The sequence below is a fragment of the Sceloporus undulatus genome, chromosome 1 (genome assembly GCF_019175285.1).
Source record: "Sceloporus undulatus isolate JIND9_A2432 ecotype Alabama chromosome 1, SceUnd_v1.1, whole genome shotgun sequence".
In the NCBI taxonomy this organism is placed as follows: Eukaryota; Metazoa; Chordata; class Lepidosauria; order Squamata; family Phrynosomatidae; genus Sceloporus; species Sceloporus undulatus.
This window is the reverse complement of record NC_056522.1, coordinates 59,033,864-59,061,259: the sequence shown is the minus strand read 5'-3', so window position 1 is coordinate 59,061,259 and position 27,396 is coordinate 59,033,864. Positions and strand designations below refer to the sequence as shown.

General features: G+C 40.4%; 1 protein-coding gene across 1 annotated transcript in view; it reads right to left on the bottom strand.

Annotated features, from left to right (window-relative positions):
• The window catches only part of STRN (striatin), a 54,433-nt gene extending 38,543 nt beyond the window's left edge, over positions 1-15,890 (bottom strand). Inside the window, 3 exon segments of the mRNA XM_042465921.1 lie at positions 3,637-3,740; positions 15,425-15,634; positions 15,636-15,890. Of these exon segments, the coding sequence (XP_042321855.1) occupies positions 3,637-3,740; positions 15,425-15,634; positions 15,636-15,740 (419 nt within the window). The 5' untranslated portion in view covers positions 15,741-15,890.
• Positions 15,891-27,396: the final 11,506 nt, after the last annotated feature.

Below are 27,396 nucleotides of genomic sequence, written 5' to 3'. Positions count from 1 at the left end.
GGAAAAAGCACATAAAATTCATGGTGTGGAAAACTCAGCATCAGCATCTAGCTCAGCTAGAAAAAATAAAGTATCTTCTTCACAGAGTGCACTCTTAAACTGAAATTTGAAGCCACAAGATGCAGTGCTGGCTTCCAACTTGAAAGAGCATTAGTCAAAATCACAGACAATAAGGCTATCAATGACCACTACTCAGGATGGATATGCTTCCTTGCAGTACTAGAAATAGTATAGCTGCAAATACCAACTCCTGGGGAACACAGGAGGAAGAGTTCTATTGTACTCATAATCTGACTGTAGATATCCCCATTGCCAACTGATTGGTCACTATGTTAACAGAATGGTGGACTCAATTAGTATCAGAGCTAGGAAGTCATGAACTTTGGTAACCAATTGCGTTTTTGCAACAATGAGCTTGAACAGAGTTATTTTTGGGAGTGTAGTAGCTACAGCTCTTATAGGCTACTTTTCAGTGGTTGTCTGCTTGTCACTCACTACTAGGCATGTTTGTTCCCTCAGTCGGAAGAGTGAGAGGAGGAGAAGGAAGGTTCACATGGAGATCATTCTGTGTTCCTAAGAATACCTCATATTTTTCTTGTACAACTCCCTTCAATGGAATCTGAAACTGAGGGGAACGACAAAAACAGCTTTCAACAGCTTTGGCTTTACTGTCAGAGACCACAGTTTCCATTCAGTCAGCTCAAATGTTTAGGCTTTCCATACTTCTAACAAATGCATCTTTCTTGCAAATTCAAGATATTCAGTAAATGTAGTTCTCACTAATGCTTTAATATGAACTCACCAGCATGTGAGCTCACTTTGGGAACAGCTACACAAAAATTAAACTGATTATCTAATTACAGAGGTGACATTATTTTCAGTTCTGACATCACTACAAAACAGCTGTATGTTTTAATTTTTAGCCTGTGCAGCGGAAGTATTAACACTATAAAATTACATATTCTAAAATGTGCAAGCATCAGGTGTTGTTGCCTTTGTTGAAATGGTTCAGATGCTGAACTGATTGTAAACAACCTTCCTATTAAAAACAAATAGGAATGGGCTTTCAAAAAGCCCCCTCCCACCAAAAAGTTGCTACTCTGTTATTAGCTTTTTTATAGGTGATAGATTTGTAATAACAACACAAGGCCTCCCCTTAATCATTCTTATATAATTTTGTAACTTTGTACCACTCTGATTTTCTCTCCAATTGCAATTTTAGGGCTGCTTCATGCTAAGTTTCCTGTAGTTTCATGTAGGAAAGCCATATATATGTGACAAATATGCATTTCACTTAAAAGCTAAGTACTGCACATATGAATACACAGAGTTAGGTTCTAAACCAGGAAATAAGAACATGGATCCTTTAAAAAGCTGCTTGACTACAGCTCCCATAATCTCTGATCACTAGCTGTGTTTAGGATTGATGGGAGTTGCAGTCCAAAACATGTGTAAAGCCCTACATTTCCCACCCCTGGCCTACCTAGGAGACAGTAATGGTCCTAAGCAAACGTAACAGTCCATGTAATCAAATGGCTTGCTGTGATGAAGATTCCATTCTAAGCACCCTTACTAGGAAGTTAAACCCTGGTGAAATCAATGGAATTAACTTTCAAATAAACATGAACTGGATTGGGCTGGATGTCTCATTGGAATGAACAGTAAAAGTTCAACATTTCTAATTTAAATACATATGCCCTGTATGGCGCAGTGGTTAAATGCCTGTACTGCAGCTATTCACTCAAAACCACAAGGTTGCGAGTTCAAGACCAGCAAAAGGGCCCAAGCTCGACTCAGGCTTGCATCCTTCCGAGGTTGCTAAAATGAGTACCCAGATTGTTGGGGGCAAATTAGCTTACTTGCTAATTAGCTTACTTGCTGTTCACCGCTATGATCTTTGGAATAGCGGTATATAAATAAAACAAATTATTAATTATTATTAAATACATATGCCTTCAATAAGACTTAATTGCAACCAGCTAACTAGACCAGAGCATGTCAAATGGACCTCATACAAGTCACCATGACAGATTTTTCTTTTAATTTGTCTAGATTTTACTGTGTCACTACCAGAAACAAGATATGCAATTTCTAGGAAGTATTCTAGGTAATCTTTCTGATTATTTTCCACATTACAGTTCATATAACCTGACAGCTATTTAGCCCTCCAGGCTTTTTCTGGGTGAATTATTTCTTTAAATTATAATTTAATTATGCTGCAGGCTCTCTCACAGTTCAGCTATGTCAGCAATGAACAGCTCATATGACATCATACATCAGTTCAAATTATTTGTTCCAATATAGATTGTGCACTTGTCAATAATGTTTTATCAACAAGTGCACTGGTCATCTATTGAAGTGGCATTTCAAAAGGAACATTTGCAATTTGCTGACTTTCTCACCCAGACTTCCCCAGAATTTATTGCAGATTATATGTCTCTTACTAGCCGATACTGTAGGAACTACTTAAAACTGTAATTTGAACAGTTCCTTATCTACTTCATATGTAGTTCTATATTATCAAAATGCCTATTAAATTCTTCCTTTTTTTTAAATCTTAAAAGTTTTTTTTAATTAACTTGGATAGGTGATTTCCAATCCCTTTAATGTGAGCAGTGTTAGTCTGAATACATATTCTGAAATTATATGCATAATTTAGTCATAGATGTTCTTTTACAAGTAGTCGCCCCTCCTAACTCGCAGATCTCAGATCCATGACCATGAATCCTAACGGAGGAGCAACATCTGTTCTTTCCAATGGGGCGCACCCCCACAACATATGCCCTGTGGACACTCGTGGGCATGTACCCCATTCAAGCCTATGGGGCTCGGATATGCGCAAGCCTCAGTTTTCTTGGGGGAAGGGATCCGGAATGGATCCCCTGCGAAAATGGAGGACTGTATATTGTTTCTGTTGAAAAAAATACATACAGTTAAAGACTACAGTAGTCCCTCCGCATTCACTGGGATGAAGAGCCCCCATGTAACTGCAAATAAGAGAGAACACCTCTCTAGGAATCTCCAGGTCCTCCAGTGTAACTCTATGGTCACCATCTTCCAGAATCATACTGGAGGGCCTACGAACACCAAGAGAAGTGTTTCCTCTAGGAACCTCTAGGTTCTTCAGCACAACTCTATGGTCAACGTCCAGTAGAATTGCACTGGAGGACTTAGAGATTCCTAAAGAGAACATATTAGTCAAAACCACAAATAATCAAAACCACAAAAGTCAAAGCCACAAATGTAGAGGGCCAACTGTATTTCATAGTTTATTATTTTGAGGTAGAATCATAGAATCATAGAATCATAGAATCACAGAGTTGGAAGAGACCACTAGGGCCATCTAGTCCAACCCCCTGCCATGCAGGAAATCCAAATCAAAGCATCCCTGACAGATGGCCATCAAGCCTCTGTTTAAAGACCTCCAAGGAAGGAGACTCTATCACCCTCCGAGGGAGTGCATTCCACTGTCGAACAGCCCTCACTGTCAGGAAGTTCCTCCTAATGTTCAGGTGGAATCTCTTTTCCTGAAGGTGGAAGGAATAATGCTTAGAAGTTAGTGTTGCAATTCTAACACAGAAAGGATTCCTGTATTCACAGTTAATCTTTCAAGAAATAAGTAACTAACCACAGTACCTTTCTTGTTTAAGAGCATATTCCAGCATTTTTATTCTCCGCACTAGATCCTTCTTCAAATTCTCTTGACCTTTTCTTTCCCCTTGAAGGAAGGCTATTTGGGCCTGGAAGAAACAGAAAATTATAGAGAAACATATAAAGAAATCAGCTTGTTTCACCCTGTTCTATGACATAGATTTTTATTTAAAATATTAGGAATACCAGGACTGAAATTTAAACCATTATACAACATTCTGCACCACAACATATTTCAGGGGTCAGCTATCTATAACCCATCATACCACACAAAGAGATCTCACATCACCTTTTAGACTAACAGAGATCATAAATATACTGCACACATAATCCAGTTTGAAACCGCTTTAATTGCCCTGGCTCCATGCTACAGTATCATGGGAATTGTAGTTTATTGTGGCACCAGAGCTCTCTGACAGAGAAGGCTAAATGTTTCACAAAACTACAGTTCCCAGAATTCCCTAGCATTGAGCCTGGGAAGTTAAGTGTCCCAAATTGGATTATTTCTGCCGTGTCTTTGGGCCTGAGAGATGGTTGCAGCACAGGTTTTCATAGACTCAGTCTACTTCATCAGAAGTAGACTGAGTCTACAAAAGCTTATGCTACAAACCTCTCTTCGTTTGTCTCCAAAGGTGACAAGATCCCTTTGTATACTGATACAGACAAACATGGCTATGTTCTTTGAATATCATAGAGTTGGAAGAGACCACAAGGGCCATCCAGTCCAACCCCTTGCCATGCAAAAACTCACGATCAAAGCACCCTTGACAGATGGCCATCCAATCTCTGTTTAAAGACCTCCAAGGAAGGAGACTCCACCACATGCCAAGGGAGCGTGTCCCACTGTCGAACAGCTCTTCCTGCCAGGAAGTTCCTCCTAATGTTTAGGTGGAATCTCTTTTCCTGCAGCTTGCATCCATTTTTACGTGTCCTATTCTCTGGTGCAGCAGAAAACAAGCTTGCTCCATCTTCATTATGATCATCATATAATCATTATACTCTCATAAGGGTTACCAACTAACCACTTCAGTGCACAGACTCTTCTCACAGCAGATTCACTGCCTCTAAACATGTTCACTTACTAATAGTTATAACTTTAAATTTCTCTGCATCAAGATGGACCTCATGGCTATAGGCCCTGGCCCTGGCAGTAATGCATTTGGTGATTGCACATAGGGGTCCTCCCTGAAATAGGAAATAGAAAGAAGAAGAGATTTCCAAAGGATAATACTGGTGAGCTCAGTGGTGACAATAAATAATGAAGGAGAGGAAATATCTACTAAGGTTTTATTTTTGCTATAAATTCAGAGAAAATTTTAAAATATAGTATTATTATTAAAGATATGTTCCTAGAGAGTTTTTCCATTTTTTTTTAACCTACCCATTATAGTACCATGGAAGAGCACTGAATTTCAGCACAGATAAATGTGAAAGTGATATTCCTCAACCACACAGAAAATATCATAGCCATCATATACAGAAAGTGGCCACGGTCTTTTCATTCGGTTGCTAACAAAGGTACTGGTTTGGCAAGACCTAATTTAAATGGAACAAGATGGACCTATCATGGGGTCTTCTTGGAAAGATTTTTTAGAGGAGGTTTGCCATTGCCTTCTCCTGAGGCTGGGAGTATGAGACTTGCCCCAAGGTCATGATACCCAAAAGATACCTGAGTTAAGTCCTTGAACAAATTTATTTGAATTGGTACGAGAAAAACCTAAATCTGACTTTGCAATATTTCAGTTTTCTAATACAATAAAATTTGTTTTGCCATATATGGAGCAACAAACCCCTAAGGTTGTTCTGAAACCACTCCTAGGAAGGATTGTGACATTCAAATTCATACACACACCCTACAATCACTACCAACAGGTTTTGCAAAGCCTTCTTGGCTATAAGGTCAGAGTTGGTTGTCATGTCTTATGCACCTGGAATGAGGTGTGGCATGAAAAGCAAAGCTATTTGAAGTATTATCTTTGTGGCTGAAGCACATCCTCTACAGTTTTTTCAGCTCAACCTCAATAATAGCCACAAAAGTGAGATCCATCTCAAAATATCTCTCAGCTTTATCAGAGGTCAAAAGAAAACAACAGACACACTACTAAAGTTTGAGAATCAAAGTAGAGCAAAAGGCAGAGTTAGATCACAAAAACATTAAAATGTCAATTAATAAACTGTACAAATTTGTAATGTGTTTTTGGTCACTACTGTAATGCCCAAGGTTTCTCACGTTGCTCTGTACCAAAGCAAATTGCTTTGGTACACAAAAATGAGCTGTGCATGAGCTACCATTCTCTGCCCCCAAATGCTAATAGCCATTTAAACACACAGTCACACCAAGCTGCTTCTACCTGTCCAGGTTTGCACAAAACCCTTCCCATTATTTCTACTTCAGCCTTGTTAAAACAGTGAAAACAGTCACACAGTTCTAGGCTTCCAACAATGTCTTACTTCCAAAATAATTTTGAAATTATTTCTCAAAAGACACATTTCACACAATTTTAATATCTTATGTACAGTAAGAAATCTGCCCGTCTTGAGGTTCTGGCTGAAGAGGTTGCATAGGAATGAAGACTAGTTCCTTCCTTTAGCTCATAAATCACTTTGGAAAAATAGAACCCATGTTAAAACCCACATTCAAGGATTAGGTTGCTGGAATAAACTTGGAGGCACACAACAACAACATCATTATATTGCTCTGTTTATACTTGATATTGTGTGCATGCATAGGTGCCTTTGAGTTGCCTGTCAACGTATGGCAAGCGCATGAATTTCCCAGGGTTTTCTTAGGCAAGAAATACTGAGAGGTGGTATTGTCAGTTCCTTCCTCTAAAATATAACCTACAGCACCTGGTATTTGTTGGTAGCCTCCCACTCAAGTACTAACCAGAGCTGACCTTGCTTAGCTTCCATGATCAGATATTGATGCCTTTACGGTATTTAGACATACTTAACCTTTAAATCTCTAAAACGTGAGCTTTTTCATTTGATGGCTTTCTGCATAATTTGAATAGTTCAGACTGTTTTTCATTATACCAAATTATCTTTTCAACTAAGTGTATTACATAAACAAAACCATCAAGTATGCACATAGGTGTAAGTGATTAATAGTGCTCTCTAACCATTTAACCATTTCTGCCATAACAATGAAGTTAATTAGAAGGCATCAAATATGGGGTCGCTGTAAGCAGATAGGCTACTTGAATCCACACACACACACATCTAGAACATTATCAAAGTTGTTTGCCAGCAATGCATATACAGCCTGAAGGAGAATGGTATTATTAGAACAGGCAATGATTGTACAGTACAAGCAAAAAAAGGAGAGAGAATAAATTGTTATTTAAAGATTAGACACATGAGTTTCACATATGTTACTATTCAGCTTCAATAAGGGAGATTTCAAATGATGCAGAATGCACTCTGTTCACGTGTTTTTATTGACAGCTTTGGTCTGAATGAGATGTTTAGAACAGTAATTCAAACTTTGTTATTGCTGTCATTGTTGCTGTTATATCTATTTATATCCCCCATTTTCCCAGTTTAGGACTCAAAACTGCTTACTATAAAGGGTGTGTGTGTGTGTGTGTGTGTGTGTGTGTGTGTGTATATATATATATATATATGGCCATCTGTCAGGGCTGCTTTGATTTGGATTTCCTGCATGGCAGGGGGTTGGACTGGATGGCCCTAGTGGTCTCTTCCAACTCTACGATTCTATGATTCTATGATATACCATATATAAACTCCACTCAACTCAAGGCAACCTCATGCGTAAGTCAAGGTCACGTTTTGGGGCCAAAATTCTGGATTTTGCCATGACCTGTGGATAGGTCAACGGTAAAACTTGGAGGCTCCTTCAGTATGTGTTTGTGTGAGTATGGCAAGAGAGACTCTCATTGAGGCTTTTTGCTTCATCATTTCAGCTTTCGTTTCAGCCAGATGCTCTTAAACGAACAGCAATATCAATCAGTGACCCAGGACTCTTTCTGCTTGGCTACAGAAAAAAATAAACTCCTTTCCGCACCACATGGGGAAATCTGAATGAGCTGCTATCACATTACCATTGTGACCTGTAAATAAGTCAACCTGGGATTTTGGGGTCAATTTTTGGACATAAATTTTTAGACTTATAGACAAGTATACAGTGGGTCCTTGTTATTTACTGGGGTTTGGTTCCAGGACCCCCTGTGGATAACAAAATCTGTGGATGCTCAAGTCCCATTTAATATAATGGAAAAGGAAAAATGGTGTCTCTAATATAAAATGGAAAATCAAGGTTTGCTATTTAGAATGCATACTTTTTTTTTAGTATTTTCAAGCTGTGGATGCTTGAATCCAGGAATAAAAAATCCATGGATATAGAGGGTCAAACTGTATATGGTAGTTAAAATTCATAAAATAAAAAAGTTGAAAAGTCAGTAAATTATTTTTTTAAAATAGTGAAAAACACAAACCATTTTTTAAAAAAGCACTAGAAAGGAAGAAAATATAAATTGTTTAGGTGATAGGAGGCCTCTTTAGCAAAAACAGAATACTAAATTAATAACAGCATTCAATCCCAAGATGATGTTTATACTTGCAAACCACTGCTAGCTGAGCTACAGAACTACTGAATTTAAGCATCAACAAGTATCTCCATCAGCATTCAGACAATTCAACGTGGACAGAATGAGTACAAAAAGGATGCACGTCTGCAACTACATGTGGAACATGACTTTCAGGTATAGATTTCCTATGTTGAAGTGGAAGAAAAAAAATATTAGCAGAATTTACGTAAGTTGATAATGAAAGAGATCAGATGGATTAGAAGGTCACTACTGATTCCAGCTTGTATACTAATGAGGTTATCATTATGAGACAATCAATAGTGGTTTTTTTCACCTATATGGAGTGTCATTTGCTATCTTTTGAACAGTAAGCACACTGAGACATTCAGATTAAGTGTAACCAATGTACTGAGCCATCATTGTGTAGTGATTTGGATGTCGGACTAGGACTCTAGGAGGCCAGAATTTGAATCCCTGCTCAGTCATGGAATGCCATCGTGTGACCCTTAGGCATGTTACATTCTCTCAGCCTCGGAGGAAGGCAAGAGTAAACTCCCTCTGAAAAAAATCAAGAAAACTATGTGATACAGCCACATTAGGGTTGCCATATAAGTAACCTAAAGGCATACAACAACAACAATATACTGATACTATAAAATTTCTACTTTTCACTTCACTCTATCCTAATTATTTCTCTGTATGCTTTTATAACGTATGTTTTCAAAATTTACCATATATGTTCTTAACTGTAAGTTGACCTCATGTATAAGTTGAAGGTAGGCTTTGGGGCCAAAACTATTTTGATATGACTGTGGATAACTCCAGGGCAAAACTATTGGACATGTAACAAAGGAACTAAAGAACAAAGTAAAGGAAAATTATGCTAAAGAACTTCCAAAATTTCAGCAGGTGTAACTGTCTGTGCTCACCCTACAGACTGGATGGATAAGAAGGGAACTACTGTAAAATGTGTTGGCAGGGCTACCAGGTGCTGGCAGTGCTAACAAAACTATGCACCTGTCAAAAAGGATGTAAGGACAAAGTAAAGAACATAGTGACTATACAGTTGGCCCTTCATATCCACGGATTCATTATCCATGGATTCAAGTATCCACAGCTTTAAAATATACAAAAATATATAAATTTCAAAAAGCAAGCCTTGATTTTTCCATTTTATATAAGGGATATCATTTTACTATCCACTGTATTTAATCGGACATGAACATCCACAGATTTGGTTATCCACTGGGGATCCTGAAACCAAATCCCAAAGGATACCAAAGGCCCACTGTAATAGCAGCAATTACAGCCTTTTTCTTTAATGTAATAACTCTGGCTGACTTTAACCCCAAAAAGCTGACAAAAATATACAAATTACATATTCAAATCCTTCAAAGCCCGGCATTGGTAAAGGAACCATAAAATTCACTTTAAGTAACAGATTGAAAGAAAACTAATATATAATGTTTTTAGGTGGTATACTACTCCAGCTAAGGCCCCATACAGACAAGCCAAAAAAAAAGCTGCTTCTGGTCACTTTGGAGGTATGCTGTTTAAATGATGCATGCATCCTAAGAGTCCGGAAGTTGCACCAAAGCCACGATCTAGTCCTAAGGACTGGAGCGCAGCTTTGGCACAGCTACTGAACACTAAGGATGCATGCATCATTTATTTTGGCCTATCTTTATGGAGCCAAAGGCAGTATACAGACCGCCCAAAAAGGGCGGTCTGCCGCCACCTCCATTTCCGCCAGCAGGAAGCCTCAGCCTCCAAACGGCGAGGCTTCCCGGCAGCGGAAAAAGAAGCCACAAAAAACAGCTTCTTTTTGCGGCGTGCAAGTGACGCTGGAGTGCACCATTGGTGCACTCGCAACGTCACCTGGGCACCGCGACGTGTGGACGCTAGGCGTTCGTTACATCAAAATGGCGGTGTCCATGTGAACAGGGCGCTGCAATTTTGTACGTATTCCGTACGTACTAGGGTTGCAGGCATCTAAGAGAGATGCCCCCAGGCAACCCTAGTACGTACAGAGTACGTACTTGTGTGCCAGTTTGTTCAGGGCCTAAGTTAGCTAAAATGAACAAAGGCCAAAGCAACATTTGTATGCCTGGGGTAGATACCTTTTTTCCATGCCTGGTTGTCATGTGAAAAAACCTTCATGGTTTTCAATGTCTTGGTGTGATCCTGTCTGTCTGATCCTGGAAGCTCAGGAGGGTCAGCCATAGTTAGTACTTGGATAGGAAACTGTCAATGAATAGCAAGTGCTGTAGGCTGTATTTCAGAGGAAGCAACAGGCAAAATTACTTTGCCTTGTGTAAGAAAAACATATGAAATTGATGGGGTTGCCACAGATCAGCAAGTGACTTGAAGGCACATATACACACACAGCTTTGGTCTGAAAAAACTTCCCATATCAGCCTGCCTTTGACTGATGCTATTTCTGAAGGCTCATACCCAGTGCAGCAAGTGATGCAGCTGTGGTTGTTACTTCCATTGGCAGAATGCTCTCCTGGTGCATATACTGCTGATTTTGATCCCTGGCAAAGCCTCCCATCTCTCAAGAAACATTGTAACCATTTTTTAAAAACTCAATGAAATTTAATTAATGATTTTAATTTATAAATGTTAGTGTTTGCTGTGACACTTTATTGTTTCCAACTTATACAAAGGAGTTTATTTTTAAAATAACCCTATGATTATTTTGCAAAGTGGAGCATAAATTTATTTTAAATAAAAATTAACAGGACATTCCACAAGTTATCTTCCTTCCTGTTCTTTAAACAGAAAGCCTTTGATAATGGACAGAATCATCCTGGAAAGAAGTAAAGCAGGCCTTGCTCTGATAATGAACACTCAGTTCAGTAATACAAGCTTTTACTAACATCTTACTTTCCTCTTGCTGAGAAAAGAAAAGCAGTCAAGAGGACCAGGCAGAGGAGATAGACCAAATTACTATTCATCTGTGGTCAGTGTTTAAACTAGTACGTTTGCTCAGAAACATTGCTATGGCAGTATGATAATCCCGCACTCCCACAAACAGTGGGACAAACAGTACCTCTGCATTAATAATACCATCTGCCTGCTTGCAGTCTAGAGCATTTCTATTCCTAGAAAAGGAGAAGGAACATTGAGATGTCAGCTTTCCAATATGATGTCTTCTCATTAGGATGGGAAAGCTGTACAATTAAGAGCAACGCTAACAGAAATCCAACTAGCTTTCTGAAGCTGACTATTCTTAGTTTATAGCCCAGAACAATCCTATGCATAAAGTAAGGTTTGCTTTGTTCAACGTAACTTGCTTAGAATTGCAAATGTTCAAGAAGTTTTAATCAAAAAGAGCATCCTTCTATAATAGCAGTTGATTGGCTACTGCTAACAGACAGATAACAGTTAATTCTGTAAGTCATGAAGAGCTTGTTGTATATTGTATAAACTTTGCTGTTACTTGCCTCGATCCCCAAAACGGAAGAGGCGGGATATAAATAAATATTTTATTATTGTTATTGTTGTTGTTGTTGTTATTATTATTATTATTATTTGTGATTTTCCAAGCTATATGCAAACATACACACAAAACGGCAGACTCCCAAGCTTGACAAAATTCAGGTTGAATGATCTCAGTACTTTTCTAGGAATTTCTGGCTCAATAGCCTTATCTCCATTCAAATGTTATACTACAATGAGTTTTGTTGTTGTTGTTTTTTTTGTTGTTGTTTGTAACCTCATGTTTCTCTTTGAGGCTAAAAAAACAGTTTGCTGCATCTGAGAATAAATTGATGGTGATGACAGCAAAGACCTTTGCTAACAAAGCATAGCAATCCTAAAAGGGGACTGTCAGAAACTCCTTCAGCATGCCTACATGATATTCAAATATCAGCCACATTAGGAAAGGCGCAGAATCTGATATGACACTATATACCTCTAGAGGCACATTATATAATGCCCAAGTCTTCCACTAAACTGGATCTTGTATCCAGCATGTCTCAAGCAAATAATTCAGAACAATTCTGCAGACTGCAAGTGACCTCTTCTTCACTTAATAGCTCTCTTTACATCTAAGAAACATAACTGGTCTTAGGGTTGCTAGGATTTTTTTTTTTTTTACTTCTTGATCCAGTAAGTACAACCAATATTTTATTATCTCCAGTGTTTTACTTGCATGTTATCAACTGCAGGTGGCAGCTAACACTAGATAAGACTACAATTCTTAATTTGTCTGCAATCATAGTATCTTCCATATATTTTTCAGGTGCCCATTTGAACAGATACAATCAAAGTAGAAGAAAAGATACTTAGCATCATCATCAGTACTTAGCTGCTTCACAGATGTTACAGTACAAATCCATGTTCACTGGGACTTGTTCTCGGATGTGTGTGTACAGGATTGCACACTTAATTTGATACAAAAAGTTAACTGGTGGAACTGAAGAAACATGAAAGTCCTATTCTTACACATTTTGTAACAAGAAAATGAACAGGCTCAATATATGAAGGGGGGGGAGCCAAATGGAAACACAAACACATAACTGACTCATCAGTATGGATAACATATCATAAATAGCAAAGAAAAAAGTTGCAGCCCATAAGCCCTGAATATACAACTGCTACCGAAACCAGTATTTTTCTTTTATTGATGCTGGATTGTTTTTCCAGCCAACTATGTGGTAGGCAGCCATTCTACTCCCTACTGCTGCTAATGAGAACCTCGGCGTTCTTGTTAAGACTGGATGGAGGGGAAATTAATTTTTCCCCTTCCCCCCCCCCCCCAAATTATACACTGACCTCTGGCACAGAAGAAGAGCAGAGGCTATTCTGCAAGATGAGATAATAAGGCACTGTTCCAGCAGTCTCCCCCACTCCAGAAAAACTGGAAGCAAAAGAATTTGGTGTCCTAAGTTTCACAAGAACGTTTTTGTCACTTTTCCTTCTCAAACATTACGCAGCCAAATCCTGTGCCTCCATACTCAGAAGTAAATGTAACAAATTTCAATCAGGTGTCTTTTCAAGCGTGCAGATGACTATGGTCTAATCATGTTCAAGCACAAATATCCACATAACTATGTTTATATCTACCATTAACTTGTTTTAAATTAAGTTGGTGAATTCTTAAACATTTTGGAACACAACAGACATTTCCATCATGCTGTGTTATCACCTCAAGCCTCACAAGAATCCACTAAAAGGCAAAATAATAATAATAATAATAATAATAATAATAGTGCTAATAGCCACTGCATCTAGTGGATTTACTCCAGAGTATGCTTCCTGAAGATCTAAAGTAAGGGTGATAAGCATATGTGCTTTCAAATGTTGTCATACTGCACTTCCCAGCATCCCTCACCACTGGCAAAGAATGCAGGAACATCTGGAAGGCTGCATGGTTCCCTTGACCTAGAGCTTCCTGTAGTAAGAACTAATGCCGCCTAGCTGTTAAAATACGCTCTACACAAAACTCATGCCCTTCATATCACAATTCTGCCAATATTGAGTGAACATACAGTAAGGGTAAAGATCTAGTACATCATATTTCTGTATTAATCTGAGTTTTTTTAAAAAAAAAAGATCTGTAATGTATATTTAAATATTTTTGAAAATGTAGGCTTCAAAATGCACAGCTCCAAACCGTTCATAAACTAATTGAATTTTCTCTAAATGTGTGCACTTCTAAATATGTGTTTAGCGTGTTTTATATGTAGTTTGGAGCTTTTCTAAGAATGTTGTTGTTAGCTGCCCTTGAGTTGATTCGGATTCATGGCGACCCTGTGGATGAGGCATCTCCAAGGATCCCTGTCTTCCACTGCTCTGCTCAGGACCTGCAAGCCTATGCCTGTCATCCCCCTGATTGGGTCCATCCATCTGGTCTGTGGTCTTCCCCTCTTTCTTTTCCCCTCTACCTTTCCTAGCATTCCTGTTTTTTCTAGTGATCCATGCCCTCTCATTAGTGGCCAAAGTACAATAGTCTCAACTTGATCATCTTGGCTCTGGTCTGATCTGTTCAAGGACCCATTTGTTTGTCCTCTTGGCTGTCCAAGTACTCTTCTCCAGAACCAAATTTCAAATGAGTTGATCTTCTTTCTGTCTGCTCTCTTTACTGCCCAGCTCTCACATCCGTAGATGGTAACTGGGAATAAAATGGCCTGAAGGATTTTGACTTTAGGGCTCAGGTGTATGTATGTCTTTACTCTTCAGGATCTTTTCTGATTCCTTCAAAGCTGCCCTTCCTATTCCTAGTCTTCTTCTTATTTCTTGACTTTGGTCTCCATTCTGGTCAATATTTGATTCTAGGTACAGGAATTCTTTATTTCAATGTCCTCCTTGTCTAATTTATATATCTCTTCTGTGGTCACTATTTTTGTTTTCTTCATGTTCTACAATATTGGCCTATGATGTCTGGGTCAGGTCAGTTCACACCAAAACATGGACTGAACAAAATCCTAGCGCACATCCTTGGGTCCCACTCCCTGTCTGTGAGGAAGGGCACTGGCAGAGAGACCAAAACGCCTGCAATGACTGACCACAGCTGGCCTTGTTGACACTCTCAGTTCTTCAATTGCCTCCTAGAGTGCCCCAATCTGGCAAGGAAGCCTCCCACCATTAAAGAGTTGTTACTAGGTGTCTGCGTCCATTCAGACAACAGCGCTGTGTAAACTTACAGCGCTTTATAAATAAAGGTTAATAATAATAATAATAATAATAATAATAACAACACAGAGCCTAATTATCTGTAGGCTAACAGACTGGTCTGGGGAAAGCTTTGGTCCCATCTTGCTATGAACTTTATAGGTGGCAAGTCAATATCAACCCCACAACTTCCCCTTGATATCTATGGTCCAAGACACACTGCGGGAATAATCTGGTTTGCTAGGGAATTCTGGGAACTGTAGTTTTGTAAGGCATTTTGCATTCTCTGTCAGAGAGCTCTGGTGCCACAACAAACTACAGTTCCCAGGATTCCCTAGCACTGGGCCAGGGCAGTTAAAGCGGTCTCAAACTGGATTATTTCTGCAGTGCGTTTAGGCCCTATATATAAACAAGAGTCAACGTTATATCCTATATGCTGTCATGCTTGGGTTGTAGTTTTGGGAAACAGTTGCTCTTTGCTATGGAATTCTGGGAGTTGGAGTTTGTTGTGGGCCCAGAGCGGAGCTAAAGAGCCAGACAGAGTTGAAGCGGTGTCAAACCAGGTTATCCCTCCAGTGCGGAACGGAAGACAAGGGGCTCACCTGGAGCTCGGCCCTCTCCGCCTCCCACTCGGCCCTCTCTGCCTCGAAGCGGCCCCATTCGTGCTGCAGGAAATGCAGGATGCCGGGGACGCTGTACTGAGCCCGGGCCGCAGAGGCCGCACCAGGGACCGCCGACGACGACGACGAGGAGGAAGAAGAAGCAGCGCCTGCAGCTGCCGCTGCCGCCGCCGCCGCCGCCGCCGCTTCCCCCCGGCTCCAGCCCTGTCCCTCCCGGAGGCGGCGGCGGAGGCAGGAGCAGCGCGTTGTTGTTGTTGTTGTTGCTGAAGAAGACGCCGGGCCCCGCCTGCTCCTCCATGGCCGGAGCCGTCGTCGTCGCCGCCGCCGCCGCTGCGGACGGAGACCGCCCTCCTCCGCTTCTTCTTGACACTCTTCCCTTCAGTCAGCACTGACAGCCGCCCCCACTGCTGCTCTTGCTGCTGCTGCTGCTGCTACTACGGTGGCCCTCGAGGGACAATCCCCGGACGCGTTCTTCTCAAGGCATGCTGGGAAATGTAGTCGCCTCTCAGGGCGAGGCCTAGACAACATGGAGGGAGGAGGACGACTCCAGGCCACGCCCCATTGTGGGCGGGGCTTTATGCTCTTGTTGTTTATGTCCCTGCCTTTTTTTGAGTCGCTCCAACAAAGTTATGTCAAGTTATCTCAGAGAGGAGGGATTGGCATGGCTTTCCTCTCAGGCTGAGAGAGTGTGATGGGCCCAGTGGGTTTCTATATGTGCTCTGTAGGGTGTACCTCCAAGTTATTATATATATATATATATATATAATATATATATATATATATAGTGTTTGAAAATACATAAAAATAAAATGTTCAGCAAATCTATATGCGTCTTTGTACACATATACAATATAATAAACACAAAAAGAAATGGGAATACGCTTCTCAGTTTCTATGATGTGCCATAATATCATGTCATCATGGTTGATAGTCCTTACTTCCCCTAGTCTTCTAACAGTAAATGCACATTAGACTGCATCCACACTGGAGAAATAACCCTGTTTGGCACCACTTTTCAGCATCCTGGCTGAAGGCTATGGGATTCTGGGAGTTGGAGTTTGTTGTGGGGGCCAGAGTGGAGCAGAACTACTTCAGCTCCTCCTGCCAAAGTTACTAGTCCCAGCAGATGTCAATGCTACTCTCAGATGGGTCAAAGATAAAAAGAAAACCTTCCTAAACTCTGAAGACCCTTCTCCTGCCATGCCTTATGAAGCCCAGGGATACCAGAAATACAGAATGCGTTGCTAAATACTGCGTTTGTTCATCTGGATCCCACCCCCACACCTTTCTTTCAATGTCCCTCATTCCACACACAGGCATTTCATGGAATTCACGATGCCTCTTGTGTTCTGCATTAGTGCTACCAAATTCCAAGTTGTGTGGATTTTCCTCCCACTGACTGCTACCGGCTTCTAAATGTCATGGAAGCATTTGGTAGGAACACAGGAGAGGGCCTCCTCGGTGGCTGCTCCCAGGCCCTGGAGCTTCCTTCCTACAGAGGCTAGACTTGGGCCCACCTTGCTATCCTTTTGTGGCAAGTGAAGATCTTTTTGTTTCAGCAAACCTTTGGGCACTGACTGGTCAAGAGGAAGGGGCCTTTCGTGTGCTATGAATATTTGTTGTTCTTTTTAATAGTTATACTTTATTATATCAATGTTATTGATAGTTTAATTGTATTTTTAACTTTGGTGTGATATAATTAGAGAGCCAGTGTTGCATAGTGGTTTGAGTGTTGGACTTCAATTCTGGAGACCAGAGTTCGATTCCTGCTTGGCCATGAAACCCACTGGGTGACCTTAAGCAATGGCAATGGCAAACCTTCCCTGCAGAGATCTTACAAAATCCCATTATATGAATCAGAAATGACTTGAAGGCTCATAATACTACACACGTGATATAATTATTTTAGTTGTATCTGTTTTAACTTTTGCAAGCTGCCTTGAGGCCTGGACTGGGGAAAAGGTGGGATGATGATGATAATGATGATGATTGTCCTACGCTACAGTCAGCTGGTGATGCAAGAGTCAGCTGATTGAAAGGCAGTCAGTGAAGTCCAAGTCAGTCACAGATATGCCACCAAGACAAAGGAGGAAAAGGAGAGAGGTTTTCAGCTGGTCCAGGAGTCGTTACACCAAATCTGTAATCCTGAGACATAAAGCCAGCAAGTGGTAAAACATAGGAGATTATCACACACAGACAGTATAGGGAGGGGATAGCTCTTCCATCCTTATCCTGTGTATGACAGCGATCACATGAAAGCCTTTCATAATGCAGCACCGATCCTGTCATTATCCTGTCAAAATGCAAAATGCCAGGCAATGCCACTTCAGTGATGGGACAGTGACAAGGATCAGCGCAACGTCATATGAAAGTTTTTTGTGTGATCACTGTCACTCGCACTTTCCAGATGGGATAATGTCCAGATAAGCACGATGTCTGAAAGTCCTTCCCGCGATCATGCAGAAAGGACGGGACAAGGACAGGATGATGATATGTGATAATCTCCATAGAGTCATCAATCTTAGCAAGTTCAAAGATCAATGACACATGAATGCAGAGAGCGTGATCAGTCAACAGGACAGAATGGTTGCAAGCCACAAAAACTCCAAGGATCTGCTGGGAGATTTATAGGGCGCCGCCTCTGATTTCCAGGTTCTTCATGAGTCATTGTTTCCTGTTTAACAGACACCGAGTCTTGTGAAGTCTCTCATTTCTCCTGTGAACTTCAAAGGAAGGAGATGCTTCCTTGGCATCTGCCACATCCTGCTAAGGAGAAGGCCCTCGTCTGTTTCAGGCCCCAGCTCCTAGGATTCAGAGAGTCCACTCTTATCTGGAGGCATACATTATTGGCAATCTGACTCCTCTGTATCTGATTCTTTACATTCCAGAAGGTGAGTTATGACTATGAAGATAATTTATGACAAAGATCAATGCCAGTATAAACATATAATGAAAATGTACTGGTATGTTGTAGCAATGTGTACTACATGCACAAAAAATGCTCACATTGCACCTTTGCCTCCCTGAGGAAAATTATTGTAGACATAGCTGGTGAGACAGACCGGCACCACCACTCCTACTCCTCATTTGTTTAAGTGGGAAGCAATGAAAAGAGGGTGATGCTGGCAGGCAGAGAGTGGCAGAGGGAGTAGAGGGCAATGCAAAAGCTTGCTGAATGCAGAAGCTAACCTGCTGCCTCCAGGTGTGATAAAGGAGAATGCTTCCCAACACTACGTTTACTTATTAATTATCTATTTTATATATCACTTGCTTTTCCTCATGGGAAACATTGTTGAAATAAGAGTAGGGCGGATGCTATCTAGGTTTCAAATCAGATAACCAAATGTCTTAGGTAGACCTAACAGTTAACATTCTTACAGAGATCTGAGCCTATCACCCCATAGACTCTGGCCCAGTACCAACATCAGCATCATTTGGTCAGGTTGGCAAATACTGGAGCAGACTATCCACAAGGTACATGTTTTTTGCTGTCACTCCTTCCTTCCTTCCTTTCTTCCTTCCTTCCTTCCTCTTGGGTGTCATGTTCGCAATCATCTACCACCAGCTTTTTCCCAGGATGCCTCCTGATACATCATGTAAAAACATGTGAAAGGAGCAGGAAAAGGACACTCCTGGTAGGTTTACTACACATGTGGTCAGGAGTGTGTTTGCACAATTAAAGCTAGTGCACCAGCTGAGCCCATTCTTGGGGTTGTCAGGTATAGCCACAGTAACACATGCTTTGATTACATACTACTTGGGTTACTGTAATGCACTGTACATGGGGCTGTCTTTTGAAATTGTTTGGAAACTTCAGGAGGCCCCAAATTCTGCATCTAAATGGCTAATGGGGACTGGTTATGGGGGAAATATTATAACTTCCTTGCTGAAACAGCTTCACTGGCTACCCATCCATTTCTGGGCACATTTCAAAGTTCTGGTTATGAACTATAAAGCCCTCTATAGCTCAGGCCCAGATTATTTGAAAGCCCATATCTCCTTTGGGGAAGGTTTTTCTCTTCAGTTGCATCATCCTCACAGTTCCATCATCCTCAGAGGCATTTTAGAGAGCTTTCCTGGCAGATGCTCCCAGGTTTTGGAACTTGCTCCCATGGGAGGATTGGTTAGTCCCCTCTTTGGTCTCTATCTCTTGGCAGCTAAAGACCTTTTTATTGATGATGGCTGTTAACATTGTACCATAAGCATCTTTCAATGGGCTGTGCTTTGGTTTTTTCTTTTGACTATGTTTTAAATGTGTTTTTAAATGTTTTAAATTTATTTTTAATAATATTGTCTAATTAATGTTTTTAAAACGTCTGTATTATATGTTGTTTTGTTGTGTCTTTGTTTTTAACTTACACCATAAACCACTTTGGGATCCATATTGGGAGAAAGATGGGATGACATGCCCGCCAACATTTTACAGATGAAAATGAGGACATGTGTGGCCAAGCAACATCAGTGTAGTCAAGATAGCAAAAGTTATTAATGAGAAAGAACACACACGTTGGTCAGAGAATGCAGCAGTTTGTTTTTGCCTGAGCCTAATGGGAAAAGCAAGAGTTAAGTGACTGCAAACTACTTTTGCACTATGACTAGCTGAAATAGTATGATAACAAAGGAGGAAAGTGCAATGGGAAAAACTGGGACATTTTTAAAACAGTTGAAAAAGTCGGACAGGATTGTCCCTGCCAAACTGGTGGGTAGAGGATAACTGAATGACTGATTAATGGTGAAGCCTATTGAGCTGGGGTTATGGGGGATGTAATGTGACTTGGCTATAGCTCCCTCTCAAAGTTTGGACTGAAGAGTGTATCACTAGTAACAACTATGATTTGAATCTAAAACATCTCAGAGGCATTTTAGGGAACTTACAGAATACTCAATAAATTATTAAGCTATTGTCCCACTTTTGATGTTCATCTATCCTGTTTATTTTGTTTTCTTAATGGCCTGACAGAGGTGGATCTCATCAAGTCTGACTGAATCTTTTCCCATTTGGATTGGATTTCTTTGCTTGAACTGTCCATAGTTAATGAGATGTTGGTCTTACTTGCGATTGCTGATCCTCCAATTCTTGCATTTTACTAAAATTCATGGAGTTGGAAGAGACCACAAGGGCCATCCAGTCCAACACCTTGCCACCCAGGAACACACAGTCAAGCACTCCCAACAGATGGCCATCCAGACCCTGTTTAAAAACCTCCAAAAAGGGAAACTCTACCACACTCCGGGCATCGCATTCTACTGTCAAACAGTTCTTAACACCAAGAGGTTCTTCCTAAAGTTTAGGTGAAATCTCTTTTCCTGTAGTTTTCCTCATCTTCCTGCCCCATTCTTCCCTTCTTCCATGAGAGTAAGGGTGAGGGCGCATGACCTAACAACTTGGTCTTCAAAAGCTAATATATGTATGTTAGTTTTTAAGGAATACATGGGATTTTTTGTGTTTGGGATGTTCTGTTGTATATTTATATATAGAAACCATGTGGTGCAGCATAAAATCACACCAGACATTCTAGATAAGGTTGGCCCAAACAAAATATAAGATGTCCATATATCTTCTCCAGTATCTAGATTTGCCAGTTCAGGGTTGTTCCAGGCTCTGATGTTTCTGGGCCAAAATCTGAAACCTACAAATAGTCCCTGGTGATGTCATTAAGCATTATGAATTAAACACCAACCACAGTTGCTCACACTTTTTCATACACACACAGAGAAACACATTTTTCTGTTTGGAAATTAATACAGAAATCTTAGCTAAAATAGCTCTACCCAGAGCAAGGTGAACTGAGGAAATTATTCCTTCTCACTTACTTAGGGAGATAGAGTAAGGAACACTTAATTTATCCTACTTGCAAAAGGTGGAGCCAGTGTGGTGGTGTGTTTTAGCATTGAACTACAACTCAGGAGATCAGGGTTTGATTCCCCCATTGGCCATGGAAATCACTGGTAACCACGGGTGAATCACATACAATAAACCCCAGAAAACCCATGGTAGGTTCACCTTAGACTGAGTCACCATAAGTTGGGAATGACTTAAAGGCATACGGCAACAAGAAGGTGGATGCAAGAACAGAGTGGAGAGTGAGCCCTGATGCTGTAACAACTACACATGAAAGAGGAAACGGAATGAATACAGAGAGCCTCTGGAGACCCCTTGCAATTTGCAACAACAAATCAATGAAGTCATGAAATAATAACAAACTGCTGCTTTAATAGCTGAGCTGGAGGTTTGCACAGAGTCCTTTCCTCTTGCCTACAGCTGACCCCAGCAGAACTGAAGAATTTACATCCCTTGCCTCTCACCCGAAGCTGGTCCATGAGAACTGGACACTTAGGACCAGGCCTTGAGATATGACCACTCTACACAGTATCAGAAACAATATGTGTGCCTCTTTGTATCCGTTGCTGGAGAAAGCAAGGAAGCCATTGCAGTTAGGCTCATGTCTTGTCGGTGGGCTTCTGTTTAGGCAACTGGCTTGGAAGCTGTGTGAACAAAAAGCTGGATTAGCTAAGCCTTTGATCTGATCCAACATGGCTTTTCTTGTGTTCATATGTCACCACTCCATTCCATGTAGAGAAGCAGGTCAGATAGGCTGTTGACTCTTACTTTAATGCTGGCTGTGAGGCGGCCACATCTTCCACTGTACCTGAGAGCAGCAACTTGGTGAGGAAATGCAGAGCCATAGAATATACACCATTGTCTTTCAACACAATGTTGTCATTTCCTGCCCCATTCTCCCATCTCATTCTGCCCAGTGGGGTTATTGTTTGAATCTTGATTTTCTTTTTCACAGAAAAAGAAACATCCATTGCCTAGTCAATAAACATGTGGCTATAAAACTGAGGGCTCCAATTTCTGGAACTCTTTATTAAAGGGAAGCTAGGTTGGTTCTCTTCTTGTTGTCTTTCTGGCAGCAGGCAAAGGCCTTCTTCATTCCGGCAAGATTTTGGGAACTGACTAGCAAGTCAAGAAGGGCCTTTTTACTGAGTGTGTGCTGTATTTTTTTAATGGATGTATTTTAATGTGCACACTAGTATTATTTTATTTTAATATGTGAACTTGGTTTGGTTGTATTTCTGTTCCATCACACTGTGGGCTTTTGACTGGTCCTCTACACTGTAGAAATAAAGCAGTTTGACACCAATTTAACTGCCATAGCTCCATCCTGTGGAATCCTGGGGTTTGTAGTTAGATCAGGTTTTCTGCCTGGTCTGTCAGAGAGTTTTGGTGCATCATCAAACTACAAATCCCAGGATTCTGTAGGATAGAGGCATGACAGTTAAAGTGGTGTCCAAACTGCAGTGTTAGTCCCATTTGGGGGGGGGGGGATGGTGAGGTATAAATCCAGAAAATACATCAAGGTTAGATCAGCTTGTGTCCTTGTTCCCTCTCAGCACATCCTTCTCAATGCAGTACAACACAATTGTCTGTGTCCAGGTGCTTTGCTGGAAAACAGCTCATGGGTTCTTATTTGAGCCTTATTTTGACTGAGAGATGGGGTGAGTGTTTGTTTTGAGCCTTTCTTATATGAATATTTTAAAATTCCTCTTTGATTAGATTAGCAGCCAATCCCTTTCTGGTTGTTGTTGTTTTGTCAGTGTGGAACAGCTGTGTAATATTATTGTGGTGCTTTGATTTCTCTTATTCATAGGTAATGATTTCCTGTATTTTCCCCCTCTCACACACATAAATCAGTGGATTCTTGAGGTATCAGCAGTTTCAAACCATCTAATACAAGTCTGGGTTGTTTAAGCCTGGTTTTAAATAAATATTACACCTGCCCTTACTGACTGTAGTATGTGTTTCTTAAAACCCTCATGCATTGCAATAGCACTTTTTAGTTCCCCAGATGCACTTTTGTCTCACACATGTAGACCTACAACATAGCCCACTATACAACATTGTCACCTGCTCAGTGATAAACAGTGGTAGCCCCCCCTCCGTCAACTGAATTGGGTGCATTTGGGATGCATGTGAACAATGGAGATTTAACCTGGATTCATCCCAGATTATTTTCACAGTGTCAATAACCCCTCAATCTAGACAGTGGAAGAAAGCAAAAGAGAAGAAAGCAGGGATAAATAGGGAAATATATTAATTTATTTTAGTGTGTGTGTGTGTGTGTGTGTGCGCACGCATGTTTCAGGTCACCTGCCAATTTATGGCGAGCCCATGAATCTCATAGGGTTTTCTTAGGCAAGAAATACTCAGAGGTGGTTTTGCCTTCCTCTGAAATATAGTCTACAGCACCTGGTATTCATAGATAGTTTCCTATCTAAGTACTAACCAGGGCTGACCCTACTTAGCTTCCAAGATCAGATTGAAACTAATTGCCTAAGTTTAATTACAGCAGGGTGCAAGAACTAAGGGATTGTGGGGTTTGAGGAGGGTTTTAAAATAAATTAGCACGTGGGATGTATAAAAGGGAAGGTGTTGCTAGGTAGCAAACAAGTGTTGCTAGGTGGGTACATGTTCTGTATTGTAGAGATATTTATCATGGACTGAAGTCATACAGTCCCTGATCTAATCTAGCTGCTAGAAGCAAGGTCTGATTTTAGTACAGTACTCAAAAAACATGTGTGCATTGAAAAGCTACTAATATGAAATTTCACTATAAGGTTTCAATCTGAAGCCACAATTGGGTAGATTATGTTCATTTTTAAAAGTAACTTTCCAGGCTCTACTGTTTCCTAAACTTTGTAACACTTCTTACCAGCGACCCATTCAGCACTGTGTTCCACTTTAACTGCCATGACACAATCCTAGGGAATCTTGGGCTTTGTAATTCCATGGTCTGTTGCCATAGCAGTCAATGTGGAATCATAGCACTATAATTTTGCAATGTCAATAGGCCCCATATCTCTTGTATATAATATATTGCTGTAATCTTATCCCAGGCTTGAGGCCCTAATGCTTGGGCAATAACTAAGCAGTAAGTCATCCAACTCCTTCATTATATCTTGACAGACTGGAAACCTGCATGGTTGCAATCCTATGCACACTTATCTGGAAATAAAATCCCATGGACACAACAATTTAGGTTATATACAGGTATACATACATCATTTCAGTGGTGCCATCGTCTCAAGCAAATCAAATTTAAGGGGGATCTATTTGCTTTCAGGTAGGGGGTTACGACTCCTAGTGCTGCTCAATCTTCTTTCATGGAAAATTACCAGTGGAAGCTTAAATGAACTTCTCACACTATAGGGAATATTATAATTCAGTGATGTGCCCTTGCCATTGTGTATCTTGAAGACATTTTAACTCATGGCAACCTTATCCAGGGTTTCTTGGTGAGATTTGTCTAAAGCAGACTTGCCATGACCTTCTGCCGAAGCCAAGAGAATATGAATGGATTGCCCAAGGCCACCCAGTGGGTTTCCATGGCTGAACAGGGATTCAAACCTTGGTCTTCTGGGATCCTAGTCCAACGTTCAAACGACTAAACCATGCTAGCTCTCCTATCACCATAGTCTGTCTTCAGAAATATATGCTACTCAGATTCCTGTCATGATACACAGCACTTTGATACCATATTAGCTGCCATGGCTCCATCCTGGGGAACCCTTGAATATACAGGGAATTCTGGTGCCTCTCCAAACTGCAAATCCCAGGATTCCATAGAATGGCAATTAGTAGTTATCAAAGCTGTATAGCTATGCAGTGTTAAAGGGACCTCAGCGGGATAATGACTGGAGAACACATTCAGAATAATCTTTGTAATACCCCAGTTTTATCCTTCTATTTTTGTTTTTTCATTAGTGCTGAAGACAATTTCTAAGTCAAAGAGAAGAAAAGCAACTGCTTGTTCTAGACTGCTTATGTCAAATCATTCTAATAATGATACAGTATTTTAAATTTTTCTGCTCCCCAGATCCTCCTTCCTGATCACTGCAAAAATAGTAGTAATTGGCAAGGGTCTTTTGTTTTCTCTGAAGATGCCAGCCACAGATGCTGGCGAAACGTCAGGAAGAAACTCTTCCAGAACATGGCCACATAGCCTGAAAAACCCACAAAAAACTATAGGTCTTTTGTTTTGTTTTTAAATAATAGCATTGTATTATCATATTATCTGATTGTAGTACATGTTGTACCCCATTATTGTGTTATAGTACTATAACTTTCATTCATGGTGTGTTGGTGTACATTTTTTTTATTATGATGGCATAACAATTTTGTTATTTTATCCATGATAGCCAATGGACATGTCATCCAAGGCTTTGGGCAAAGCCTTGGATAACACAGACAAAGCTCTATCTCACATCTTAGGTAAGGTGCAATGTTAATTTGAACTTCAGAGCTGAAACAATTAACTACGAAAGATGGGGTTCCAGGAGCTTCCCGACACCAGTTTTACCATTTAGTACATCAAAGATAGTAATGTACTGTATGTCTGCAAGATATCCAGGAGATCAAGGATGCATCAATTGTTCTAGTAATTCTGACATGTTCACTAGAGAGAATAATTATTTGATCCTACAATTCATAATGTAGTGCAAATTATCTATTAGATGTATTATAATAATCTAATATAATCTATCAGATGAGTTAATCAAGTCTGTACACCAAAGAAGGACAAATGATAAACCTTATTTTTAAAATATACACTTATAAAAACTTGGGGCAGACATTATTATTATCTGGGGCTGAAGTGTGGGCCTTGGACAGCCTAACAGTTCTAGAGACCTTGGTCCAAAACACACTGCAGAAATGATCCAGTTTGAGACTGCTTTAACTACCCTGGCTCAGTGCTAGAGAATCCTGGGAATTGTAGTTTATTGTGGCACCAGAGCTATCTGACAGAGAAGGTGAAATGTCTCACAAAACTACAGTTCACAGAAGTCCCTAGCATTGAGCCAGGGCAGTTAAAGTGGTCTCAAACTGGATTGTTTCTGCAGTGTGTGTTTGGACCCATGTTAAATATTGCTCAGTTTAAATACTTAAGCAAAGGGGGAATGGGTTTAGGACTGTGTCAAGAATGCCTAAATTTGGGTTCTCACCTGATACCATGATCAAGGAATTAGGGAATTGGGTATTTAGTTACAGCAGATCCACTGACACTGTCTAACTGCTTTTTCTAGACTGCTTATGGCAAATCATTCTAATGATACTTCCACAGATAAGGAAAGCTTTCGTAGTTCCAGAGCATGCCATCAACATCTTTCGCTGGCAGATATTTGAGAACCCTCATGGCTCAAAGGGGAGTTACACTGAGGATTTTCCTCACTATCTCCTTTGTGTATAGTTCCAGAGGGTTTCCATGGCTGAACGATGCCTTAGCAATTATATTTCAATTCTACATTATTTTATTGTTTCATAGACACTCATAACAGGCCAAGTAGGAAAGATGCTAGTGTATAACACATAGTAGATGAAATACTAGACCTTGGAGTTGCAGGTGGGTTTTTCCTTCTTCCTTCCTTATACAAAATTTAAAAATAAGAGCTATTCCATTTTTAATGGTGTATTTTGCATCATTATCATGAAACACCCACAAATTACTTCAGTTGACTGTGGATTGGATACCTCTCTTCTGACTTTTTAACTCTCTGGGGCTCAAATTGGGAAGATGCATGTAAGTTATAGCCCCAAACACTTACACTGAGTGGGTACAAAATTTGATGCGAGGGCTGCCCTTTTCAATGTACCAATTAAATGTATAAAATATTGCTGAGAACTTTTAACCCAAGGTCCAGTGGGTTACTGCCTTCAAAGAATTGCAGAGCCTATTATTTAGGTCCCTGAGGGTGACCATAAAACCATTTCCCAAGCATTTTGTTCTATGCTGCTCCATGGCCTAAGGGCTTATTGCCACAACCTTTGCTTTTACACACATACTGTATCCATTTCCAGCTACAGCTGTAAACAGATGGAATGTTTACATGGAAGATGGGTTGTTAATTATATTTCTACATGTTTTTCAGAGCTGCACCTTTAGCTAATGCCC